Here is a 26,241-nt window from a genome sequence, read left to right as displayed (position 1 = left end):
TGGCGGGGCTGGAGGGCTCTGGCCAGTGGTCAGTCTTGGGAGGGAAACAGTACCCGATCTGATGCTTTTGAAAGAAGAGATTGGGAGGGGCTGAGATTGGGCCAGACCAGGGTCTCGCCAAGCAGTGCTGACGTTTGGGGCCGGGTCGTTCTCTGTCTTGGGGTGAACGACACCAGAGTGAACACACCATGGGGTGTCCTGGGTGCTGGGGGGCTGAGCAGCATCCGAGAACCCACCCACTCGGTCCCAGGGGTCCCCCAACTTGGGAAGCGCTGGTCTGCGTGTATGGTGTCTTTGCAGTGCCTTCTGGCCAGAGTCGATCAGTAGGAACTCATGGGCAGTGCAGGCACGTAATTTAGAAGGGACTGTCCCTGCCTCCCGGTCACCCTGGGTCTCTGAGCTGCTCTCTCGCCTCGGGGCCATCTTGGTCCAGGGCGTCGGGTCACTTATCAGACCAGGGGATGGACTCTGAGAACATGGACACTTGGGCAGCAGTCGTGCCATGTGGCCTGACCGAGGCCCTTCAGCTGTGTGGCCGGGAGAGATGCCCCTGGGTGTCTGAGGCCGTGTGGAGCCCGAGGGGGCTCAGAGGCTTGGTGGAGCGGGGTGAGAACACATCGTTGGGGTCGGCAGTGTGGCTTTGACCCCCGGCTTTGCCCTTTCTGGCCGTGTGACCTTGGAAAGGCTGTAACCGTGCTGAGCCCCTTTGCCCCGTGGAAAGGGGCATTGCAGCACCCTTCTGGCTCTGAGGTGTACCCGGCCAGCACGCAGCTGGACACTGAGATGTGGGGCACGTGTGAGGTCAGGCCGAGCGGCTCAGGGAGTCACCACACCTGCGGCCGCCGTGCCACCAGTGTGAAAGAGGTGGCCCTGGCGAGTGCGTGTCTGTCCTGGGCATCCTCACGACTGTCGTTCGTCTCCAGTGAGCTGAGCGTCTGAGGGGCTGTGGGGAAATGGCTTTGACCCTCCACCCTGATGTCCCAGCATTTGATTTTGTTTTTACTCTATTAAAATATTTTTACTGTGGTAATATACAGATAACATAACCTTTACCGTTTTAACTATTTTTTAGGTGCACAGCTCAGTGGCATTAAGTACATTCACATTGTTATGCAACCATCCCCACCATCATCTCCAGAACTTTCTCATCCTCCCAGACTGAAACTCTGTCCCCATTAAACACTGACTCCCCAGCCCCTCCCCCAGCCCCTGGCCCCCACCATCTACTTCCTGTCTCTGTGGATCTCACTCTCTAGGGACCTTGCATGAGTGGAGTCAGACAGTATCTGTCCTTCTGTGTCTGGTTTCTCTCACTGAGCATCGTGTTCAGGCTCATCCATGTTGTCACGTGTGTCAGAACCTCTTTCCTTTTGAAGGCTGAGTCACATGGCAGCGTGTGGATGGACCACGTTGTGTTTAGCCATCATCCGTGGATGGACTCGTGGTGTTACCACCTTTTGGCCATTGTGAATCGTGCAGCGGTCCAGAACCTGATTTTGAACCCAAGTCTTAGTGTGTTGAGCAGAAAGCACTATCTCTTGTGCCTGGGATCAGGCTATAGACTTTATATTGGAAAAGAACACAGGAGTTTATTTATTTATTTATTTTTGTCTTTGTTGTATTTTTTTGACTGTGCTGGGTCTTCGTTGCTGTGCTTGCACTTTCTCTAGTTGTGGCGAGCGGGGGCTATGGCTTCTTTTGTTTCAGAGCACGGGCTCTAGGAGCGCGGGCTCTAGAGCACAGGCTCAGTAGTTGGGGCACACGGGCTTAGTTGCTCCGCGGCATGTGGGATCTTCCCGGACCAGGACTCGAACCCGTGTCCCCTGCATTGACAGGTGGATTTTTAACTACTGGACCACCAGGGAAGTCCAGGACTTTTTAAATATAGGGATCAAAAACAGCCACCTGCGTCCAGCGGTAGCGTGCCGTGGCAGCAGCAGGTTTTCACCAGCTTGGTGTTGCCCCTCACCCACCTGCCTGGCGCCATCCTTCAGGTGTGTGTGCCTGTGCAGGTGCCTGCTCCCCATGGGATCTTCAGCCTGTTGCTCCAACGGGGAGGTAGGGCCTGTCAGCCTCACAGCTCGGGCTCCACCTGGCTCTTCCCCTGGCATCGCTGGGTTGATAAGTGCGTTCAAACCCAGAAGTCTGGCTCAGCGTCCAGACTCCCTCCTTCCTCCCTCTCCCGTCTTCTCACCAACACGTGTTCATTGAGCACCTACTCTGGATTGGGTCCTGTGCTTGGTGCCGGGAGATTCAGGGAGACACAGCCCCCATCTTGGGGAGTGTCTGGTGTGTTACACGCCAGCAGGTTAGTCGACAAGATGATTCCAGAAGGCGGAAGGTGCTGTTTGGAAAGCAGACAGGGTGAGGTGAGGCGGGGATGTTCCAGGGGCTTCGAGGAGGGGTCCTCTGAGGAGGGGACTTGAGCCGAGGCACGGGTGACAAGCCAGGGCACGGACCTGTCAGGTGGTGTGACCTGCAGGTACAGGGGCCTGGTGGCCGGGATGACGTTGGAGTCTTTTTTTCTTTTTTTTTTTTTGCCACACCGCTCGGCTTGTGGGATCTTAGTTCCCTGACCAAGGACTGAACCCGCTCCCATAGCAGTGAAAGTACGGAGTCCTAACCACTGGACCGCCAGGGAATTCCCGACCTTGGAGTCTTTGAGCCTGGGGCAGCTGGGCTGGTGATGGGCAGCCAGCAATGGCAAGTGAGACTGAGGTTCAGGAGGGGCCTCTGGGCTCCTGACACCGCCCCAGGGGACAGTGGGTGGCCAGGAGCACCTCTCACCACCCGCTCTCCCGCAGGATTGCCTGGACAGGTCCTTCAGGGCCCAGGTGTTCAGCTGCCCGGCCTGCCGCTATGACCTGGGCCGGAGCTACACCATGCACGTGAACCAGCCGCTGCAGGCTGTCCTCAACCAGCTCTTCCCTGGCTACGGGAGCGGACGGTGATCCTCAAGCACTTCTCGCCGGGTGTTTTTTTAAAAAAACGTTATTGGGGGGGTCTGTGGCCCCCATTTTGTTTTTAGTGAGCTTAACTTAAACATGTAGTTTTTCCTCCACTCCCTAAAAAAAAAAAGCCTCGTCTTCCCGGTTTGGGTTTTTTTTTTTTTTTTTGATCTATAAAATTTTCAGGAATTTGTATTGTGGCTCAAAGGAAGGAAGAAAGTCGGACTTCTCCGTGTTTTTATTTTGGTTTTAAAAATAAATAAATAAATAAAAAGCCTGCAATTTATCAGTGGGGGAAAAACCCCCAAAAACCAAAAAAAAAAAAAAAATTTGTTTTTCTTCTGAGGATGGAATTAGAAACAACTTGGCGTGAAGGCCACTGAAATTCCCAGCATCAGGTTCTCAGCTGTTCTGGCCGCCGACTCACAGGACGGCGCCAGGCTGCCTAGAACAATCTTTTCAAGGTTGGTGGGTCAGGCCCCCAGAGGTGAAATCCCGCCTGGCGGTGGCCCTGGGTGTGGTGTTGGCCCTGCATCGCCGGCAGGAAAGTGTTCAAAGGAAAAGCTGTTCAAAGGAAAAGCGGAGAAGTCCCGTTGGGCCCAGTTGAACCCCCCTGCCTCCAAGCCATCCCCCACTGGGCTGCTTCTGCGTCCCCACCGGCCACCCGAGCAGAGAGCTGGGGCCACACCGAAGCTACCTCCGCTGGACTCTTCCCCTCCATGGGGGCCGATGGGCGGCCCAGCGACGTCCCCTCTGGACGCCATGGAAGCAAACGCCTGGGGCCACGTTCAAGTGCCTTTGGTCCCTCCTTCCTTCTTCAACGCGGGGCTCTTTCTCAGCACTGGACTGTTGACAGTGCCAACCAGAATCTCACACTGTGGTCCTCCAACGCCTCCCTGGAGACCCCGGGTGAGCGAGTGGGGACGATGGGACTTTTGTCGATCCTCGAAGTTGAATTTTCAACTCGCCAATTGGGAATTACAAGAGGGAAACGTTTTTAAAAAAAAAAAAACCTTTCTAAATGAAATTTTTTTTGTAGTTACTGTATATGTACCGAGAAAGCTAATAACTTAGGGTTTGGTTGTGGTTTTTTGGGGGGGGGGCAGTTTTGTGTTTTTTGGAATGATTTGTTAATGTTTCTAACTTGACCAAAGTTTGCAGCTTATACCTCAACAGAACAGGGATATTTTAAATCACATAACTGCAGACAAACTGGAGCGATATTGTTTTAAAAGTTTCTCTTTTTTTCCTTATTATTAGGTGGTTAATGTATTAGGAATAAACGACAAAATCCTGTGTAGGCTTTTTCTATGAAGTTCAATATTCTCTGTCCAGGTTTTAGATTCTCAGAATAAATGCCTTTTACAGATGAATTTGGTTGTGTCTTCTATTTGCAAAGTGCTTTGTAGCCCACCAGGCACTTTTATAGCTAGTAACACATTTTCTCCTTACAAAAACCCCGGGAGTCAGACTAGGCAGGTGGCATCATTCCCACTTTGCAGATGAGAAAACTGAGGCCCACGAGGTCCAAGTGACGTGCAGCGGTCCATAGGGGCCAAACCAGGCCTTCTAGCTTGGAGCCAGATGTCACTTAGTGTCACCAAGGTGGGTGGCACTGTCCCCATTTACATTAGAAGAAACGGAGGCTGTTGTGGTCCCCCACTAGGAGACTGGCTCTGCCTTGAGTGGGTGTCAGCAGCCTGAATCATCGGCTAAGGAGCTGCTTGACCCCAGGGGGCCCTCTGCAGGCGTGGGGAGATGGGGGTACATGGGGGTGTGGAGGCTGGACCTGAAATGCTGTTTCCAGCAAGAGTCAGAGACCAAGGATGAGGCAAGGTTTTTTTGTTTTTATTTTTTAAATTAATTTTTATTGGAGTATGGTTGCTTTACAATGGTGTGTTAGCCTCCGCTGCACAAGAAAATGAATCAGCCACACACATAGAGATATCCCATCCCTTTTGGATTTCCCTCCCATTTACCACAGTGCATTAGGCAGAGTTCCCTGTGCTATACAGCATGTTCCCATCATTTGTCTATTTTATACATAGTATCAATAGTGTATATGTGTCAATCCCAGTCTCCCAGTTCCTCTCACCCCACCCCTTTCCCCCTTGGTATCCATACATTTGTTCTCTACATCTGTGTCTCCATTTCTGCTTTGCAAATAAGATCATCTGTACCTTTTTCTAGATTCCACATATGTGTGTTATGATATTTGCTTTTCTCTTTCTGACTTACTTCACTCTGTATGACACTCTCTAGGTCCATCCACATCTCTATAAATGACCCAATTTCATTTCTTTTTATGGCTGAGTAATATTCCATCGTATATATATACCATATCTTCTTGATCCATTCCTCTGTTGATGGGCATTTAGGTTGCTTCCATGCCCTGGCTATTGTAAATAGTGCTGCTATGAACATTGGGGTGCATGTGTTTTTTTGAATTATGGTTTTCTCAGGGTATATGCCCAGTAGTGGGATTGCTGGATCATATGGTAGTTCTATTTTTAGTTTTTTAAGGAACCTCCATACTGTTCTCCATGGTGGCTGTACCAACTTACATTCCCACCAACAGTGTAAGAGTGTTCCCTTTTCTCCACACCCTCTCTAGCATTTATTGTTTGTAGATTTTTTGATGATGGCCATTCTGACTGGTGTGAGGTGATACCTCATGGTAGTTTTGATTTGTATTTCTCTAATAATTAGTGATGTTGAGCATCTTTTCATGTGTCTCTTGGCCATCTGTATGTCTTCTTTGGAGAAATGTCTATTTAGGTCTTCTCATTTTTTGATTGGGTTGTTTGTTTTTTTTGATATTGAGCTGTATGAGCTGCTTGTATATTTTGGAGAGTAATCCTTTGTCCGTTGCTTCGTTTGCAAATATTTTCTCCCATTCTGAGGGTTGTCTTTTTGTCTTGTGTATGGCTTTTTTTTTGTTTTTGTTTGTTTTTTTGTTTCTTGTCTTTGTTTCTTTCATTCTTTTTTTTTGGCCATGCTGCATGGTTTGGCTTGCAGGATCTTAGTTCCCTGACCAGGCATCAAACTCATGCCCTCTGCAATAGAAGTGTGAAGTCCTAACCACTGGACCACCAGGGAATTCCCCAAGGACGAGGCGAGTTTAACAATCAACCCCAGGGAAGGTGATAGTGCCGAGTTCTGCAGATGCCATTACTCACACCAACCTATCACTGGCACCTTGTACGGATGGTTAGACAATGACGTGGGCAGATCTGATTTAAGAAACGGATTTCCCTGGCAGTTGGGTGGTTGGGACTTCGCCTTCCAATGCAGGGGACGTGGGTTTGATCCCTGGTTGGGGAACTAAGATCCCGCTTGCCTCGTGGCCAAAAAACCAAAACGTAAAACAGAAGCAATATTGAAGTGAATTCAATAAAGACTTTAAAAATGGTCCACGTCAAAAAAAAATCTTAAAAACAATAAATCTCTGCCTCTTTTGGACCTTCAAATATGTCCAAGTGTGTCCTTGAAAACATTATACTAAGTGAAAGAGGGCAATCACAAAAGATCGTATATGATATGATCTCATTCACATGAAATGCTCAACACAGGAATCTGTAGGGACACAAAGCAGATTAGTGTAGCGATGCTTAGCCAGTAGGGAGGGAGAGGGGGTGAGAGCTAGAGGGTGCAGGGTTCTTTTTGGGGAGATGAAAATGTTCTAAGTTTGGTGACGATTGCACATACCTGTGGATGTACTAAAATCCTTTGAATTGTACAGTATACGAGTTATATCTCAAAAAAAAATTATCAGTGTGAACATGAAATAAAAATAGGAAAGATGCCCAGCTATGAGGATCAGAGGAAACTCCATAAATGTCCCCAAGTGGGCCGCACACAGGGGTAGAACACCCTGAGGTGTGTTAATTGTGGAGATTGTGGAATTTTTTTTCTCACATAAAAGTTAAGAACAATGTCATTGTTAAAAACGAGCAAACCCCAGAAAAGTGTAGGTGCACTGCTGTGCAGAAATCCTGGTAGACTTTTGGTAGTTTTAATTTTTTTAAAGCAGTTTTATTGAGATATATTGCACATGCCATAACACCCACTTAAAGTATACAGTTCAGTGGGTTTTAGCATATTTGCACAGTTGTGCAATCATCACCTCTGTCTAGTTCCAGAATTTCATCCCCCCTCAAAAGAAGCCCGATCCCTGTTAGCAGTCACTTCCCACCCTTCCCCATCCTCTGGCAACCATTAACCTACTTTCTGTCTGTGGATTTGCCTGTTCTGGATGTTTCATATAAATAAATTAATACAACACATAGTTTTTTTGTGTCTGGCTTCTCTCACTGACCCTAGTATTTTCAAGGTCCATCCAACGTTGTAGCAAGTGTCAGCACTTCACTCCTTTTTATGGCTGAGTAATATTCCAGGGTGTGGATGGACCACCTTTTAAAATCTACCCGGTTGGTTTTTTTTTTCTTAATGTAAAACTTCCTTCTCTCCCTCCACCCCACGTTATAAAATTAATACATAATCCCTTCAGAACATTTGGAAACAATATATGAAGGAAAAGCCAAAGCACATAATCCTGCCCCTGAGAGGGTTAATATTTTTAGGCTTTATTTATACATCTGTGTTGGTACTGCAGCATTCAACCTCAGAACAACTGAGGCATAGACAGGTTAAGTGGCTTACTAGAGGATATGGCAAAGCCATGGTACATATTTGTTTACAGATGTTTCTCCATGTATTTATTACTTTTTAAATATTTATTTATTTATTTGGTTGCGTGGGGTCTTAGTTGCAACAGGCGGGCTCCTTAGTTGTGGCGTGCGAACTCTCAGCTGCAGCATGCATATGGGATCTAGTTCCCTGACCAGGGATCGAACCCAGGCCCCCTGCATTGGGATAGAGGAGTCCTATCCACTGTGCCACGGGGGAATTCCCTCCAAGTATTTGTTTTTTGTTTGTTTTTTGTTTTTTTTTTGTGGTACGCGGGCCTGTCACTGTTGCGGCCTCTCCCGTTGCGGAGCACAGGCTCCGGACGCGCAGGCTCAGCGGCCATGGCTCACGGGCCCAGCCGCTCCGCGTCATGTGGGATCTTCCCAGACCGGGGCACGAACCCGTGTCCCCTGCATCGGCAGGCAGACTCTCAACCACTGCGCCACCAGGGAAGCCCCAAGTATTTGTTTTATATACAAATTTAAGAATGACATTCGGACAGTAGTGTATATACTATTTTGTGCCGGTTTTTCTTTTCTATTCAGTTCATTGATGGGGTAACCCGCTTTGTCTAGTACCTAAACAAACACATGAGCCGTGGTCTGGTGTTTGCTTTATGTGTCTGTGCTCATAAAAGTGAAACGTATACTACACATGTGTCTAGCGATATCTGCTTGGCGTGAAATGGAATGTTAGAATTCCTCCTCCAAATGTATTTGTTTTCTAAAAAATTTTTTTTATTAAAATTTTTAAAAAAAATTTTTATGTTTATTTTGGCTGCACCACGTGTCTTGCAGGATCATAGTTCCCTGACCAGGGATTGAACCCGGGCCACGGCGACGAAAGTGCTGAGTCCTAACCATTGGACCGCCAAGGATCTACCCGCCAAATGTATTTCTAAAAATTTATTTTTTAGAGACATAGGAAGATCTAGGGACTTCCCTGGCAGTCCAGTGGTTAAGACTGTGTGCTTCCACTGCAGGGGGGCACGGGTTCGATCCCTGCTCGGGGAACTAAGCCGCAAGCCATGTGGTGCAGCCAAAAGATAAAAATAAAGACATAGGAGGATCTATTTTTCTGTCCATCTCTATCTTTTATGCATCAGACTAGCCTATAAGCAGAAGCTGGAGGGGAGTTTTGGGAAAGCAGAGGAATGTGAAGAACAGTTAGAAATGAGCTGGCCTTGGGTCATCTGAAGGCCAGTGCCAGAGGTCCTCCTGACCTTACTTAGGGACAGATGCCTGTGATTCCCAGCCCCAGCCCTTTGTGAGATCTGCGCCTGTCTGCAAAGACTGGAAAATGATTAGTGAGTTGTTCTCAATTTGTCCATTTGAAAATTCTGAGACTGAGTCCTTCCTGCTTTGCATAGGACACCTTTTAATTAAATGACAGTGATTATAGTTTTCTTTCCTAACATTTTGTTATGAAAACTCTCAAACGTAGAAAAATTGAAAGGACTGTATGGTGAACCGTCAAATATACTTCCTGTCTGGATTCTACAACTGTGAAGTTTCTTAACATATAGATGGCATTTTAAAAAGTCCCCCTAAGAACCCTGCTACACTGCTGGTGGGAATGTAAATTGGTGAATTGGTGTACCACTGTGGTGAACAGTACAGAGGTTCCTTAAAAAGCTAAAAATAGAGGTACCATATGATCCAGCAATCCCACTCCTGGGCATATATCCAGAGAAAACTCTAATTTGAAAATATACATGCACCCCAATGTTCATAGCAGCACTATTTACAATAGCCAAGACATGGAAGCAACCTAAATGTCCACTGACAGGTGAATGGATAAAGAAGATGTGGTACATATATACAATGGGATATTAGCCATAAAAAAGTATGAAATAATGCCATTTGCAGCAACATGATGGACCTAGAGATTCTCATACTGAGTGAAGTAAACCACACAAAGACAAATAACATATGATATCACTTATATGTGAAATCTAAAATATGCTACAAATGAACTTATTCACAAAACAGAAACAGACTCACAGATTTAGAAAACAAATTTATGGTTACCAAAGGGAAAAGGGGGTGGGGGAGGGGTAAATTAGGAGTTTGGGATTAGCAGATACAAGCTATTATATATAAAATAGATAAACAACAAGGTCCTACCGTATAGCACAGGAAACTATATTCAATATGCTGTAATAAACCATAATGGAAAAGAATATGAAAAAGAATATATATATATATTTATGTATGTATACACATTAAAACTGAATCATTTCCTTGTACACCAGAAACTAATATAACATTGTAAATCAACTATACTGGAATTTAAAAAAAAAAAAGGAACTTGAGAAAAAATTATAAAAAGTCCCCCTAAGCAAAATTGGAAAGCTGACAACCTATTTAGGTCCCCCAATTAAAAAAAAAAATTCCAGAGTCTGTGAAATCCAAACACCTGGAATTCACTGTCTAACGGGGTTAACTGGGAAGTAGAGAAGAACAAGGCTTGGGGTAGGGGGATCCCCACACGATTGTACTTTTGAGTCTATATTACTGCTACCAGATTACATTTCTGTCTTTCCCACGGGTTAGGGAGTTCCTTGGGAGCAGTTACTGGTTCCTACTTTTTAAGTTAAATTTTAACTGCTTGAGGGAATATCTGAATATGGCCCCATGACGATGTAAGTCACCCTAGAGCAGATTAAACTCACCAACGACACTTTTTACCAACGTGGATCCCTCCTCTCCACAAAGATTTAGTTTACTCAGTTTGGGGATAGCCTTGTTCTGCGCGTTGCCACAGGTATGGGGCTCTTAGAAACCACAGGACAGTTGCTCTGCGTTCCTTTCCATAACAGTATTGTTCAGAATTCTGGTCCATTCTGCAGCTCTCCACGTGGCTTGTAGGGGAATCATTCCATGACAGTACATGTAGATCTACCCCCTTTTCAATTGCTACATAGTTAAAAGTATTCCAGAGTATCCTGTGCCACAAGCTCTTTATATAATCTGGAAACAGTTGTGTACAGCGCTGCAGCCGCATACTTGAACCAGGCAAGCTCCACGCTCCGGACCCTTTCTCAGGGTACAGGACCTCCAGGAATAGAGCGTAGATGCACTCGCCACGTTATTAGGAAATATCGAATTGTCCGATTTACATTCCTGCCGACGAAATGGGAGCGTGCCCAGCCTACTGCCTGGTATGCAATTAATAATCATGATGATGATAATGGCAAACCTTAATTAAATGCTCACTTCGCGAAGTCACAGGGTCAAAGGCTTTACGTGCCTCCTCTCACCAATTCGCGCAAACTTCCCAGGAGAGGGGTCGACGGTGAGGGGTTGTATCGCCGTCATATCCATTTCACAGAGGGGACTGCTGCCCAGCGAGGTTACTTCGCTGGAGGCCAACCACACTGAGGCATGTGGGCCCAGCTGAGCTTTGAACCTAAGTCAGGAGGCACCAAACTCCTTGCCTCCCTTACGTTTTAGGGAAGTCGGCGAAGGTCACCTAAGTTTTATCCTGAAGACCTGGCGTCTTTGCAAAGTTTTGTCGATTGCAACGGAAATGAACTTGGAATTTTGGGGGGGGGAGGGGGCAAGGGGAGGCAGGGGCGCTTGCTGCTTGACTTTTATTTCACCAGTTCTCAGTTCTCCTCCTTTTCAAATTGAGTTACGTTGGAGCTATGTTTCCTAACTCGGGACTTTGCGAATTGGAGAACGCTGAACCCAATTTCCGGCTCTGGGTCTCGAACCCGGTCTCCGAGCCTGTCAGGCGCGGTGCTGATGTTGTGCTGGATCTCACGTACTCAGTTGCAGCCTGATAACCAGGGCGGGGCCCGGACCGTGATTGGCATCCGCCCCAGCCAGTCCGCGCCTGGGGCTGACCCCGTAAGCCAATATTCTCTTGCCCCCGTGCAGTCGTTGGGCGGTCCCCGAGGCGCCCTTGTCAATCTGAGGCCTAGCGCCGTCCTGTTGGTCGCGGCCTCTTGCCTGGCGTGCGCAGCCTGCAATGAGAACCAAGCCGGTCAGCGGGCACGTGGGTGGGCGCCGGCGTGTCCTAGCCGGCCGGCCAGTGGCGAGGCGAGACCGGTGCCTGCGCCCGCCCAATCGAGGCGCGCAGGGGGCGGGCCGTGCGGTGTTGGTGGGCCCCGCGGAGGGGAGGGGCGGAGCTGTCAGCGTCAGCCAATGGGTGCGCGGGCGTGGGCTCAGTGGCCAATGGCAGCCGGGGCGGAGCTGGCGCGCGGCCTTATAAGCCCCGCCCGGGGCGCTCGCGGAGGGCTCGGCCGCCAGCGACCGAGCGGGGCCCGGCCCGAGCAGGGCCTGGGGGTGCGACGCCGAGGGCGGGGGAGCGCGCTCCGCAGCTCCGGACCGGGCCGCGCGCGCCGCCTCAGGTGAGCCCGCAGGGAGGCGGCCGCCGCGTCCGATCGCGGGCCCCGTCGCCGCCGCCGCCCCCGCGCCGCGCCTGGGGCTGCGGGCGGGCGGGCGCCCGGGACTCGAGGCCCAGGCCTCGGGCGCGGCCTGCTCGGGCCGCGGCCGCAGTGCTTTGTCCCGGCCCGCGAGGCGGTTGGGGGCGTTAACCGCCCGGTCCCGGGCGCTCGCCGGGCCTCGGGCGGGGGCGGCGCGGCCGGACAATGGCGGGGCCGGGGGCGGGAGGCGGGGGCGCCCTGCCCGGGCCGGGGGCGAGCGGGGGCTGGGCCGGGGCGTCCCCGCCGGCCCCGCACAAAAGATGACAGCGTGGGTGGCCCGGCCCGGCTGGCCCTGCCTGGCGGGGCCCTCCCCTTCCATTATTCACAACAATCCTAATAATTAAAAGAAATAATAATAGTAAAGAGAAAGAGAGAGAGATATCCCAGGCCCTGGGTGAAACCCGCCTCCATTTCCGGCCCTTCGGGCACTGGTGGGGTTAACGGGGCGCTTCCCAGCGGTGTCCCCCGAAATGTCCATCACTGCATCCCACCCCACTGCCCGAGTCAACCACCGTGCCATCGCGGCGTCCAAACTTGCACCCCATTTCCCTAAGCCCCCCTAAAATAAGCAAGCAATCAGAATTTCCTATAAAAAATTATCCACTTGATATGCACATAGCAGTTTCCAGACGCGTGCCCCCACGGCCTTCCCCTCTCTGCCTGATCGCCATCTCGAAGGCCCCTTCTCTGTAGAAATAAATCCTGGTGTCGCTTCCGCGGGGACCCCTTGGGCTGTCCTCTCCAGCCCCGTGGGATCTGGGGGACGGATTCATTCTGAAAGGGACCTGCCCCAGATCTGCAAGGGCCTGGGTTTCCGCGCAGTGGGCGCAATGACACCAGGCAGAATGGGGTGCGCGTCTGCCGGGGCCAGGGTGGAAGGTTTTATAGGGGATTTTTTTCCCTTGGGGGCTGGGGAGACGTGGAGTGCTTCTTGGTGTGTCCCATCTGTTTGGTTGGGGGAGGATGCTTTTGTTTTAATGATTCAGGTGCACCTGGGAACTGTTTCCCGAGTTATGAAACTAGTGAGAAGGTTGTTCTGTGCAATGGAGCCTAACAATCCTGTGATATGTAAAGAGTGTGTCCTTTTCCATGTGTTTCTGTCCGTGGCATTTATTCAGCAAGCTCCTGTGGCTCCCACTGGCTGCCAGCGCTGTCTCAGGGTCTGAGGTTGCCTGCCTCACCCCTCTGCCTCAGCAGCCATTTATCCGGCTGTCCCCAGGCTGGAGAAAGCCCCTAAAAGGGGCTCACTACATGACTCCTCTGGGCTTTCCGCGCTGCCGTGCAAGAGCCGGTGACTCCCCTAATTCTCCAATAATAGCTTCCTTATGAGGCGTCGGGAGGGTTTGTCAACTCCCCGGTCAGCTTTTCCTCACCACCCTCGCAAAAGCAGTGGGCAGCCTCTGTGGTCTTTGTAGTTTGCTTTTTGGAATCCCAAAGGACAGAGTGTAAAAGTCTGGAGTCAACTTGTGATCATCTGAGGGGAGGGTTTCTGAAACTCGCTGGCCCTCTTTCCGTGTTTCTGATTGGACGCTTGTCAAACGTTGGTGCTCCCCTTTTGTGCCGGGGGCACCTCCGCGGTCAGACCGCCCTGCCCTGGGGGAAGTCACCTCCGCGAGCAGAGGTGCAGTTGCATAAATGCTCCCAGGTTTTGCGGTGATTCAAGCAGATACTGTGTCACGCGCTGCATGTACGTGTGTGCATGTGTGTGTGTGTGCGCGCGCGTGCGTGCGAGTGTGTCGTTGTTGAGACAATTTCTATACAGGTCTTAGTAACATTGTTTTTCTTGCATTTTCTAACCCTTGCCACTTTGGGAATTGGGCTGCTAAGGAGGTGTTAAGAGCTTAAAGGTGTGGCTGATCAGTCATTTAGGACCCCGCCCTGCCTTTGTTGTACTTTTCTGTCTCCTAGTAAAGACCCTTCCCCAGTCCCTCTGGGGTGGTCGGGGGGGCCCTCCATGCCCCTCTCTCCTTGCCTGGCCGCTCTGCTATACTTGACCCTGCATTTCCCCTCCTCCTCTGTGGTGTCTTGCCCCTGCCCTCATGAGCCCCGCCCCTTCCCCTGGCCGGGCCCAGCCGGAGCCTCAGCCCTGGGGAGCCCATCTGTTCCTTGGTTCCATCTGACACTCACCTGGCCTGCGGACATTGGTTTTTGAGCACTGGGGCAGGTTGCAGGGAGTCCCTAACTTCAGGGGACTTTGGGTCTAGTGGGGGAATGGGAGAGATGGGTGTCCCGAGGTGTGGGCACAACTGTGCTGGCGGTGTGGTGCCCACTGCCCCGAGGGGCCTGGCTCGGCGAATGGGCAGCACGGGGTGAGAGGGGTGAGGGCCGAGGTGTGGGCAAATGACCATTTCCGGCTGTCTCTCTTCCCGGGATCTGGAAGTGTGGGGGGCAGGTTCAGAGCTGTGAGACCCTGCGCCAGTCACTTGCTCAAGAACAAAGCTTGCGGGGGGGGCGGGGGGGCAGTCACTAAACCTTCCCTAAGCCCACTGGGCAGGGGCTGGGGGAAGGGCGTGGAAAGCAAAGGAACTGCGGGTAGACTGCACGACTGTGAGGTCACACCCCCCCGCCCCCACCCCATTCCTCTCTGCCAGCCCCGGAGGGTTCCTGGCTATGCTCCAGATACCTGTTCCCCCACCCCCCGGGCTGCTCAGTGGGACCTCACCCCCACAGCTCTGACCTGCCCTGCCCCAGTCCCTCCACTTCTGAATGAGGACACCGGACGGAGGAGAGGGGCTGAAGCTGGATTCCTTTCTGACCTGTGTTCTTGTTGGTGCCCCTGGATTCCTGTCCTTGACTCCATTCCCCAAACAGAGTCTGAAAGATCCGGGTTCACATCCCTCCTCTGGGGCATGACTCTGGGCCTCGCTTTCCTCATCTGTAAAATGGGTATAATAAAAGCCCATGCTGGGTCATTGAGGGGGTCAAAGGGGATGAGAGTCACTGTGGCTTCACACAGTGCCAGGTTGCTCTGAACCTGGCACTGATTTCTTACTAACGTCAGGTCCCTTCCTACTCTGCCCCCTTCACGTTCAGGGCTGGGTCATTCTCGGGGGGTCTGTCCCGGGCACTGTGGGGTGTGGAGCAGCATCCCTGGCTCCCACCCCGTTGATGTCAGGAGTACCCTTACCCCCACAGTTGTGACAACCACTGATGTCCCCAGACATCGCCCAGTGTCCCCTGGAGGGTGCAGTTGCCCCCAGGTGACCCTCTCTCACTTAACCTTTAACACCACAGCAGCCTGATATTTGGCCATGACCCTGATTGACCTCAAGTTCCAGGTCCGTTTGACCCTGTCCTCCCCTCCCCCATCTAAAAGGGAGGGGCTCATATTTGCAAGCTATGTCCGGTGCACACTCCTCGGCCTGGCTGTCCAGGTCTTTCCTACTCTGTCCCCTGGAGGAGAGGTGCTCTCCTGCAAACGTGCCCACCACTGGCCATCCACGTGGTGTGGGGGTCTCCCGAGCCCCTGCAGGGCTCCCCACAGGCTTCCACACGCTCCCGGGATCTGGAAGCATGGTGGGCAGGTTTAGAGCTGTGTGACCTCTGCCTGTCCATTGGCTTTAACAGTTTGCTTCAAGTCGACTTTGAGGTGGCTCACCCCTTTCATCTTCCCTCTTCATGAGCAATGATGCCTGAGGTCACGGGACTGTTACTGTGCCAGGTGCAGGTACTTTTACACAATGAAATGAATTTAACTACGATACTTAAAAAAGCCTGTGCCACCTCAAGACTAAGGCCTGAGTGGATCCATGAACTGATGATTGTGGGGTTGGATGGATTTTTTTTTAAGGCGATCATATATTTTATTTATTTATTTATATTTATTGATTGATTGAGTTTTGCCTGCATTGGGTCTTCGTTGCTGCACGTGGGCTTTCTCTAGTTGCGGTGAGTGGGGGCTGTTCTTCCTTGCAGTGCGCAGGCTTCTCATTGAGGTAGCTTGTCTTTGTTGGGGAGCATGGGCTCTAGGTGCAGGGGCTTCAGTAGTTATGGCACGCGGGCTCAGTAGTTGTGGCTCGTGGGCTCTAGAGCGCAGGCTCAGTAGTTGTGGCGCATGGGCTTAGTTGCTCCGCGGCATGTGGGATCTTCCCAGACCAGGGCTCGAACCTGTGTCCCTACATTGGCAGGTGGATTCTTAAGCACTGCACCACCAGGGAAGTCCCATGGATTGGTTTTTGAGTTTACTCCCTGCTTTGATTTGTTCTGGGAGCATCTTGGGGGCTGGATAACGTGTCCCGACTAATCTGTCAGTTCTCACTACTGCTCCCTCAAGGGGCTTTTAAAAACTTGAAAAACGGTCTTCCTTTGCTCGGGACCCTCCAGTGGCTTCCTGTTGTCCTTGGGAAAAGTTGCAGACCCTTTCCATGGCCTCCCTGTTCTGTCCTATGAGGTGCTCTCCACCCCCCCCACCCCCGCCCTGTGCCTGCTCCCTTCAGTCGAAACCACTTTACCTGCCTACTTTTCCCCACCTCAGGGCCTTTGCACTTGCTGTTCCCTCTGCCAGAGTGCTGTCTCCTCAGGTCTGTTTGTCATTCAGGTCTTGGCTCAGAGGGGCCATCCCTGACCTCACTGCCCAAATTCACCCTTCCATCCACTCTCCCCAACCTGCTTTTTCTTCTTTGTATTCAGCACTACCAGAAATTTGTATTAATCTGTTTATGTACTTATTGTCCATCTCATCCACTAGGGCAGCAGCTTTTCCTGTAAAGGGTTAGAAAGTAACTATTTTCCTCTTTGTAGGCTGGACCGTCTCTGTCCTGACCTCTCCGCTCTGCTGTTGTAATACAAAATTACAGAAACCAACAGCTGTGCCTTTGTTCCAATAAAACTTTATTTATGGACACGGAAATGTGAATTTCACATACTTTTCACATATGATGAACTATTTTCCTTCTTTTGATTTTTGTTTTCCCCCCACCGAACCATTAAAAACCGTCAGAACCATTCTGGGCTGGTGGGCCATACAGAAACAGGCAGTGGGCTGGATTTGACCTGTGGGACATAGTGTGGGAGCACCTGCAGTAGGGTGTGAGGTTCCTGCTGTGGGAGCGACATCTGTCTTGGTCGCTGTGTGTATCCCCAGCACCTCAGGCAGTTCCTGCCCACAATGGGTGTTCAGTAAGCATTCATTTGTTGGATGAATGAATTTCCATCTTTCCTACATCAAAGTATTTAGAATCATACTCTGTATGTTAAAAAATGGATCCTGGGTTGTTTTGAGGAAATTTAAAATGCAGGGAATATAAGAAAATGTTCTGATCCCATTCACCAAAACAATCTCAAAATTGAGAAAAGAGTAGATGTAGGGACTTCCCTGGTGGTCCAGTGGTTAGTACTCCGCGCTTCAACTGCTGGGGGTGCCGGTTCGATCCCTGGTCGGGGAACTAAAATCCCTCATGCCACACGGTGCGGTCAAAAAAAAAAAAAAAAAGTAGATGTAAACAGGGGCAAATACTTCATTGCTGGCAATGCCCCACCTTTCCGTGATGCCCCCTTTGCATTGCACCTCTGCAGGCAGCAGAAGATTGAGAAGGAGTGTTCTGGGCCTAAGGAGTTTGTTTTGACCTCACAGAAGCTGAGGGTTTAAAAGGAAGACACTGTTTCCCAATCCTCTTGTTTTGTAAGCATCTGGCCCATCCTCTTTACCAACACCAGCGCCCCTTCCGAAGGGGCAGCGGAGTCCTGGGAGGAGGTTGCTGCAGCCATCCGGCCGCTGGCCTGCCCGGGAACACTCGTGGAGAGGTGGCTCTCGTGTGTGTGAGAGCTGAGCTTTGTGGGGCGAGTGGATGGGAGACGGCTGTGGGGCTGTGCGCCGGCCCGTGTCGGGAGTGGGATTGTGCCGACCTCGTGCCCTTGGCCTTGCTCCCCACCGTGGAGACTGGCTGACGAGTGATTTCCCAGCCAGGCAGATTGTTAGCGTCTTAGATCTGGGTCTGTCCCAGGAGTGTTCTGACTTGTCAGGGAAGCATACCGTTAATTTACGGTCATGCCTTCTCTAGCTGATTGAGATAAACAACCTGGAGAGGATTACTCAGAACTTCTTGGCTTTCCAAAGTTGCTGTCCTTTTTTTTTTTTTTTTTTTTTGCTGGTCTCTGTCTTTCTTTGTTCCTCCGCCATCTCCCCCTTCCTCCTTCCTTCCCTCCCCTCTTTTCTTTTCTCATCCCACCTCAGTGGCTCCCGTGGACCCGAGGGCATTGATGAAAAGTTTGCTCTGCCGTCTTTGCCCCACGGGAGGCCTGTGGCTCTGGTCAAGCGGAGTCGCTCTGGGCCTCGGGTGTGTTTTGTTCAGTGGACAAAGAGTAAGAATCAGAAAGCAAGGTGCCAAGGGCTGCTGCACCCCGAATGGGTCTCTGGGTACAGAGCGGAACCAGAGCTAATGTGGGTTTGGCCCCGGCTGCCAGCACTAGCGATCATGGCTCCCATTCTCAGATGAACCTGTGCAGCGAGCTGTGAAGAGGTGATCTGCGGGTGGGGCGGCAGGATCTGTCCCAGGACCCACTTCCCTCCTGTGTTTGCAGTTGGACCCAAGTGACGGCACCTCCTGGGCAGGTAGGGGTGGAGGTGGGCCCACCTTCATGGTTTCGTGGCTGCTCACTCCCGTCTCAGGGGAGAAAACGTGGAGAGAAGTGATTCGTGGAGGACGAGCTGGCAGGGGATCCGGAATTGTGCTTTGTGCAGGAGAACAGGGATCCCGGAGGCCTCCTTTGAGCAGGAGCCAGCCTGAAGCCGCCAGCCGGCGCAGTGACGGCGACAGGGCTGTGCTGGGGGTGCCCCGGACCACGCGTCGGGTGGAGAGCGGCTGTGTGCTGGGCGGCCCACTTGGGAAGGCGGCAGCCTGGGAGCTGCCCCCAGGATGCATGCAGGACCCTGGCCAGGCAGCAGGACTGGGAGTTGCTGCTGGGCCCTTCAGATCCCCGCTCTTTGCCCGTCCTATCCTTTTTTTCATTTCTTTTTTTTTTGGCCACGCCTCTCGGCTTGTGGGATCTTAGTCTCCTAACTAGGGATTGAACCCGGGCCCCTGGTATGGAAGCGTGGAGTCCTAACCACTGGACCGCCAGGGAAGTCCTCCGTTCTGTGCTTTAAACCCCCTGCATCAGAAAGGCCAGCGTCCGCGGGCCGGCTTCCTACCTCGGGGGCTCGGGAGCTGCATGGATCTGATTATCTCCGCACGGGTCGGGAGAGAGCCTTGCTGTCTCCAGCTTGCGTGTGAGTGAAGGCCCTGGAGTTGAAACTCCGGATTCACTGCTTCATTCCAGCTCCTTCCCCCAAGGAAGAGGATTCACTGCTTCGTTCCAGCTCCTTCCCCCAAGGAAGAGGAGGGAGCCGGTGAAGAAAGCGAGCTCTCTGACACCCTCTCGGGAAGGAAGACGTCTGGTTTGCCCGCCTCTTTGTGTCCTGGGCGCTCCACAGGCAACCCGAGCCCATTCTGAGCTGGAGACTGAGGGGCAGCGCTGTCCTCGAGAAATGGGCTTCTCTGCACGTCCAGACCCCCGTGCCGGGCCCCACGGAAGGAAGGGTGGTCAGCCAGCCGGTGGACAAGCTGCGGCTGGGGAGGGCTGTGGCGTGGGTAGGTCCAGGCTGGCCGTGGCGGGGAGCAGGGGTGGAGTGGCCTCTGTGAATGCCCAGCCATGCTGTCCGCCAGCCTCGAGGTGAAGATACGAAATCGGGAACCGCCAGCAGGCCCCCCATGTGGCTCTCGGCCAGGTGGTCAGCAGCTTGGTTGCGCGATCCACCAGGGCTGACTTTGCAGCAGACCCGCCGCCGTCGGGCGTGCGCCGAGCCTGGGCCCATCCATGCGTCTGCTGTCACCCAGCGGAGAGCGCCAGTCATCTGGCCCGCATGCACGAGGCCAGCGGCTCAGTGTCTTTTGCCCGCAGTGGGTCCCAGCCCGTGATGAAAGCCTAGAGCCGGGCTCCCAAGAGCAGCGGGGACGGCAGGGCCTGGGGGAGCAGAACTGCCGAGACAGATGCAAACCAAGCACAGGGCCGGGGCCGTGCTTGCTGGCTCGGGTGGTGGCCCGGGAGCTGCAGAAGAGTTGCCACCTGGGCCGAGCCTTGTCATGGGCGAGGTGAACAGCAGGCAGAGGAGCAAGAACTTGGAGGGGACACTCAGCTCCCTGCCTGGGATACCCTCGCGGAGGAAGCAGGGGAAGCCGGGGTAGCCCTCCAGTCTGTCTCTCGGGCAGCTTTGGGCACCCCCTGTGCCAGGCTCCAAGGGGTAAAGCGGAAGGGGCCAGCAGCTCTGCCCTCAAGGAGCGTAGAGTCTAGTCAGCAAGGCCAGACCAGAGGTGTTCAAGTCACGTGGGAGCCATGGACGGCTGCCCAGAGGTCGGCTCTGGTGTGCTGACGACTAGATCCCACGTTCTCTAGGACAGCCCCTCTTCAAATGCTCCTGCCCTGCCTTTTTAAAAATATATTTTTAATTGTATAATAATATTCATATACCATACAATTCATCCTTTTAAAGGGGACAGTTCAGTGGTTTTTAGAACATTTACAGAGTTGTGCAACCATCACCTTTATCAAATTCCAGAACATTTCCCTTACCCCCAAAGGAAACCCCCATACCTGTTTAACAGTCACTCACCATTCCCCCGTCCTCCTTGGCAACCATGAACCCGCTCTCTGTGTCTGTGGATTTGCCTGTTCTGGATGTTTCATGTGAATGGGATCACACACTGTGTGTCCTTCTGTGTCTGGCTTCTCTCACTGAGCATCGTGTCCTCAAGGTCCATCCACGTTGTAGCAAGTGTCAGTGCTTCTCTCCTCTTCATGGCGGAGTGATGTGCCCGTGTGTGGGCGGACATGCTGTGTATCCACTACCTGCTGTGGGGATCTAGTAGTTTCTACGTTTTCCTGCCCCTTCTTTTCCCGCACTGTCTCAGAGTTCCAGAATTCCAGGGCTGTGGCGTGCAGAATGCTCACCCAGTCGGCCCACAGCAGAGGCAGCACTAAAACCCTTTGTGGGGCTACAGCCTGAGGGCTGGGGTGGGGGAGGGGTCAGAGAGGGAGGCCAGAGTCAGGAGGCCCGACTGTCAGGCGTGCTGCCCCCACTCACCTGCAGGAGGAGCTCAGGCCGCCTTTTGCATACGCAGGTCCTGGACTCCAGCGATCACTAGTGATCCTCACCTCTCTGCCCTCTGTTGCCTCCAGCTGGTGCTGGGCAGGGCCCCCAGGGGGTGGGCTGTGCTGGCCCTGCCTCGCTTGGTGGCTCGGTCCCCTGTAGTACCTTTCTGTGCGTCCGCTCCGTGGAGCAGCGTGGCCCCGGCCCCCGCCGCCTGGACTTGTCTGTTTCCTGTGCATTCTCCTCCCGGTGGGCAGCGCTGGGGCTCCCTGCCCCAGAGTCCACCAGGGCTAGAAAGGGGGTGTCCTGTTTGCTGCCTGCCCCGCTGCTGGCCTGATTGGCTGAGTGTGGTCCAAGCCCTGAGCGGGCTCCCCGAGAGCTTCACGTGGCTCGGGATTAGACCACACGTGCCCTCCTTTCCAAGCCCCACCCCCCCGCAAGCCCCCACGTGTCAGGCCAGTAGGTTTGAACACGAGCTGCTTCCTGGGCCACTTCCCTTCCCTGGTCTGCCCGGCCCCGGCCCTGACAGGGTTGTGGGTTGTACCTTAGAAGGCAGCCACCGGGTTGTGAACATCCCCACAGAGCCACCGAGCAGAGTTCTGCAGGTGGCCATGGCTCCTGCCCAGGCATCCAGCATCCTCAGTGGATAAAGAGGCAGTCGGGTGCCCCCTTGCCCTCCAGGGGAAGTGCCGTCACCATGCCGGGCCGTTTGGAAATGCAGCTGGGCTCTTCGGGGACCGTGAGGGGACAGAGGGGGTGTGGCCTCATAGCAGGGCAGAGCCCAGCCAGCTCTGGTCCTCCCACTGGTGTTGAGGACAGTGACGTGTGTGAGAGACTTGCTGTCCCCTTAGCAGAGGATACAGGAGACCTGGGGGGGGGGGTCCCAAGTGCCAGGGAGCTGCTCGTGGCACCGGGAGGACACCAGGGGAGACACACGTGGACGCTAATGGAATGTCACCTGGTGAAACGTCAGGCTCTGTACGGTGCCCCCCCCCCGCCCCGCCAGGCACCAAAACAAACTCCAGTGGATCTAAGACCTGAATGTGAGAACTGAGATGACAAAACCCTCAGAAGAAAACAGGTGAAAGTGTAAACTGACAGCTTTTCTAAGGCAGCGCTGCCCAGTAAAGACGCAAAGCAAGCCCCGTGTGTCCTTTAAAGTTTTCTAGAAGGTGAAAAGAAGCAGGGGAAATTAATTTGAGTAATGTATTTTATTGAACCCAGTATACCCAAAATGTTATCATTTCAACGTGTAATCATTATAAAAGTTGTTAATGAGTTATTTTCCACCCTTTTGTGTGTGTGTGTGTGGCGCTGTCTTTGACATCTTATGTGCATTTCACACCTAGCGCTGGTCCTGGGTGAGCTGAGTGCTGTATTGGGGCCGGGGATGCTATAAAGGGGATGCCTGGTGCTCAGTGGAGGCTGGCCCCCGCCATCCCCCCATCCCATTCCCGCCTGCCTGCCCAGCCCATCAGAAGTTCTGGATCTGTTAGCCTCTAGCTGGGGAGACGAGACAGATGCAACGTGAAGCAGCTAGGGCCATGTGAGGGGCGAGTGCACCAGCCTGGCCTGCAGGATGTCAACTGGAGGGCCAGCCCCAATGGGCAGGGTGGCGTGGCCGTGGCCTCAATCCTTCTTGTGGAGGCTTGTACGCAGCCTCTCATCTTTAACGGGAGCTTGAAACCTTGGCCTGGCTGTGAAGGCTGATGGGTCCTGTGGCTGAGCTCAGGGCGGTGCATTTGTGGCATGGATGCTGGCCATTCTGGGGGGCTCTGAATTTGGGACCCGAGATGTTTCTGTGAAGCGACTTGCAGGAACTTGGGATGCTTCTTTGGCCATAGGAAAGCTGAGACCCGTGTACAAGCATAGTTTGGAAATAACATCCCACAGCTGCAGACAGTCTAAAATGGCCTGAGGTCTCAAGGTAGGATGGCCAGTGGGATCGGCAGTTGGAGGCCGGTACCCACGTGCCTGGCCTGCCTGGGCTCAGAGCCTGCCTCTGCTGGGTGTGTGTCCTTATCTCCGAAATGGGGATGACAGTGGAGATCTCTGCTTCAAGGGTGGATGAGATTAACTGAGTTAATCCGTGAAAACCCCTGAGTGAAGTAGTTCCCACCCCGGGGGTAATTCTGTCCCCAGGGGACACTGGGCAGTGTCTGGGGACATCTGTGGTTGTCACAACCTGGGGGGGGCGGCTCCTGGAATCGGGGTGGTGGTGCTGGGGCAGTTGCTCAGCACCCCACAGCGCCCAGGACGGCCCCGCAAGGAGAGTAACCTGGCTCTGATGTCCCAATGTCTCCCTGGCCCAGGGAGAGCGTTCAGAGATTACAGGGGCGATTTTTCTCTGGGCTTCTGTCTTTCCTTGAATATGAATCAAGATGTTGCAAGAGAAGTTTCTGAAATCACTGCATTCCAGAATAGCCCGCGGTTTTTACGCTGCTGTTCCATATTTGTCCAGGGAAGGAAGTTGGGGAACAAGCAAGGTTATTAGAAGGCACCTTGAAAATAAGCTGGTTTCTTCTTCTCCTGGAGCTTCTTTATTTTAAGGGGGTGGGTCGGAGGGTTTGGCTGGGGTTTTGTGGACCAGGCTGCCAGGGTGGTGGTCCTGGGGGTGGCTGGACTGGAGCAGCCAGTCCAGAGCTCAGAGCCTCGCGGCCTGTTCTGCATGCCTCGTTTGGGGTCCTCCTCTGGTGACTTGGGGTCTGCTGTGGGCCACCTGCTGGAGGACCGTGGTCCTGGGGTGAGCGGTGCCCCAGGCCCTCGCCAGGGCCCTGGCGGGACAGTGGAGTTTGCCGATCAGCTCCGGGTGGGGAGGAGGACTGGGTTAGGTGTCCTCCGTGCAGCCACCGAGACAGGGGGACCTGGAGCTGCTGCCTTGGGTTCCAGCACCTGTGCTCCCGAGGCCCTGTGTTTGTTAATTTGGCCTTTAGCCAAAAGAAGGCCTGAAAACTTTGGATCGACCGAGCTGCAATGGCTGTTTTCCTAACAAGCCTCCTAGAGGGATATTCATTGTAAAAATAATTTATCCTCCCGGTGTAAAAGCCAGCAGTTACCGGAGGCAAAACCAAGACAGTGAAGGCTGCTTGTGGTCCCTGCTGAGCCCCTGACGTGTGGAATTCGTGAGGGTCTCTGAGTGTTCCTGGGGTCCAGCGGTCGGCTCGGGGGTGATAGGACCCCGAGAGGCTGATGCAGTAGTCGGGGACTCAAGGACCCCAGTGTGGGACCTGCAATGTGGCCCTGTGACCGACAGGCAGGGGTCCTGTCACACAGGCTGGGAGCCTGGGAGGGCTGGGAGCCCAACGTGGTCGGGATCGGTCAAGGGCGAGGGAGTGGGCGTTGCTAAGTGACCCACCCCGCCCCGCACAGGGGAGAGAGCCTGAACCCACACTCCCCTTCGTCTGCCTGCAGTGTCGGCTGAGAACGTTTGTCCCCCAGACCCGTGGTTTCATCTGAGCCCCGCCGGGCTCGGGGCTCAGCCTGTGAACTTGGGTCGGGACTGTGGAGATGGGCCTGGCTAGAATGGGTGTCTCGGGCACCTGCCAGAACCCTCGGGTGTCTGCCTCCATGGATCTGCATTCGGGATGTCCCCGCTGGGCGTGGAGCGGTTCCACAGCCCTCCCCTGGGGTAGGGAGCGCCTTGCCTGGGTCCCCTAAGTGCCGGCGTCGCACCCTCAGGTGCTCACCCCCTTGCAGCTATCGGCGGAGGCTGGCATGGGAGGCATTGATGGCAAATAAAGGCTTCCCTGGAAAGCAGGGCTGCTCTGGGGTCCCCTAGTACTGCCTTACAGGGACCCCCCCCAGCCATCTGGGCACTCAGGAAGGCCAGGGGACTTTGGGTGTGACCAGCCTCTTCACAGCCTCCAGGGCCCTCCCAGGCCTCTGCCCCAGGCAGCACTTGGTTTGGGGTCTAGAGCCAGAGCTCAGAATGGGACCTGAGCTCCCGAACCCTGTCACTGCCACCAACTTGGGGCCTCGGTGTCCTCACCTGCTCTCCTTGTTAGGGGCCAGCGAGCTGTAAACGGGGCACGTATGTTAATAAGTGCTCGGCTCGCACTCCGCTGCCAGCTAGAAGCTTCGGCTTACAGTGGGCTGTGGCAGAGAAGACAGCAGGCTCACCGCAGCCCCCAAAGCCTGGGCTCTATGCTGTCAGCCAGCTCCGTGTTTATCCTGCAGGCCAGGAGCCCAGGAGCCAGCAAGGAGCCATGGCCCCTGTGTGATGGGGACCGGAGAGGGGTGTGATCGCAGAACTGGGGGAGCAGTGCTTCCTTCACGGGCGGACAGGGAAGGCCCCTCCCAGGGGACGTTTGGGCAGAGGTCTGAATGACTCGAAGGGACAAGAAGCTCCACATGGAAGCACAAGAAGCACGTGCAAAGGTCCTGAGGTGGAAATGCCGGAGAGGATTGCTGTGAGTGGAAGAGAGTGAGTACGTGTGAAGCGATGGGCTCAGCTCCCTTGAGTGGTCGTGTTGTGTTTCGGGTGCCTGGCCCAGCGTAGAAGGTCTGGGGGGAGCACCGGTTCTTGGACCGTGTTAGCTCGTTCTGTTGGTTGTGTCAACTGGTCTTCTCTTTCTTTATTGTTCTGCCTTTTTAAGCTTCCCGTTTGGAAGAGTTAAGACCTTGGTATTGCAGCAGATCATTTCCACCCGGAAACAAGGGCTTTGAAATGGAGAAACCTCTTGTAGAACCCAGGGTGCCCCCCCACCCACCGCCCCATCTCAAATGCTTTTTGTAATACTGTCATTCTTCAAGGTGGTGTTTGGACAATCGCGCATCTTGTTATGATCTGTGTTGTGAAAACACTCAGGCGGCCCTCGTCTCCTCTCTGGCCATCGTTTTGGGGAGGGTATCAGACAAGATGGCATGCAGTCCTGACGGTGGAACATTCTGAAGCATATTTGTAAATCTGGATGGCGAAGGCACTTGTCAGTGGCCATCCTTGTGCTGGTTCCCTTTGTTTTATTTTTTGAACTTTTCATTACGGGGAATTTGAACACACGCAAAGGTAGACAAAATAGGGTAAAGAACCCCACATACTCATCACCCAGCCCCAAACCATCAGCCCATATGGCAGAATGCCCTCCTGTCCATGATGAAATATCCCCCAT

The 26,241-nt window shown here is 53.2% G+C and overlaps 2 protein-coding genes across 3 annotated transcripts in view; both read left to right on the top strand.

The window, feature by feature from the left end:
• Nucleotides 1–4,321, top strand: part of UHRF1 (ubiquitin like with PHD and ring finger domains 1) — a 32,583-nt gene extending 28,262 nt beyond the window's left edge. For both annotated transcript variants that reach the window (XM_081231158.1, XM_081231159.1), the window contains one exon: nt 2,805–4,321. In XM_081231158.1, coding sequence (XP_081087284.1) covers nt 2,805–2,951 — 147 coding nt within the window. In that variant the 3' untranslated portion in view covers nt 2,952–4,321. The remainder of the gene's footprint in view (nt 1–2,804) is intronic.
• A 7,549-nt stretch (nt 4,322–11,870) lies between these two features.
• KDM4B (lysine demethylase 4B) overlaps nt 11,871–26,241 on the top strand; it is a 140,365-nt gene continuing 125,994 nt past the window's right edge. The window contains 1 exon segment of the mRNA XM_081233490.1: nt 11,871–11,994. The gene's annotated coding sequence lies outside the window, so the exon portion shown is untranslated.

This window comes from Mesoplodon bidens, assembly GCF_964165515.1.
Source record: "Mesoplodon bidens genome assembly, chromosome: 4".
Classification (NCBI taxonomy): domain Eukaryota; kingdom Metazoa; phylum Chordata; class Mammalia; order Artiodactyla; family Ziphiidae; genus Mesoplodon; species Mesoplodon bidens.
The sequence above is the reverse complement of the archived record's forward strand: the minus strand, read 5'-3'. Positions and strand labels throughout refer to the sequence as shown.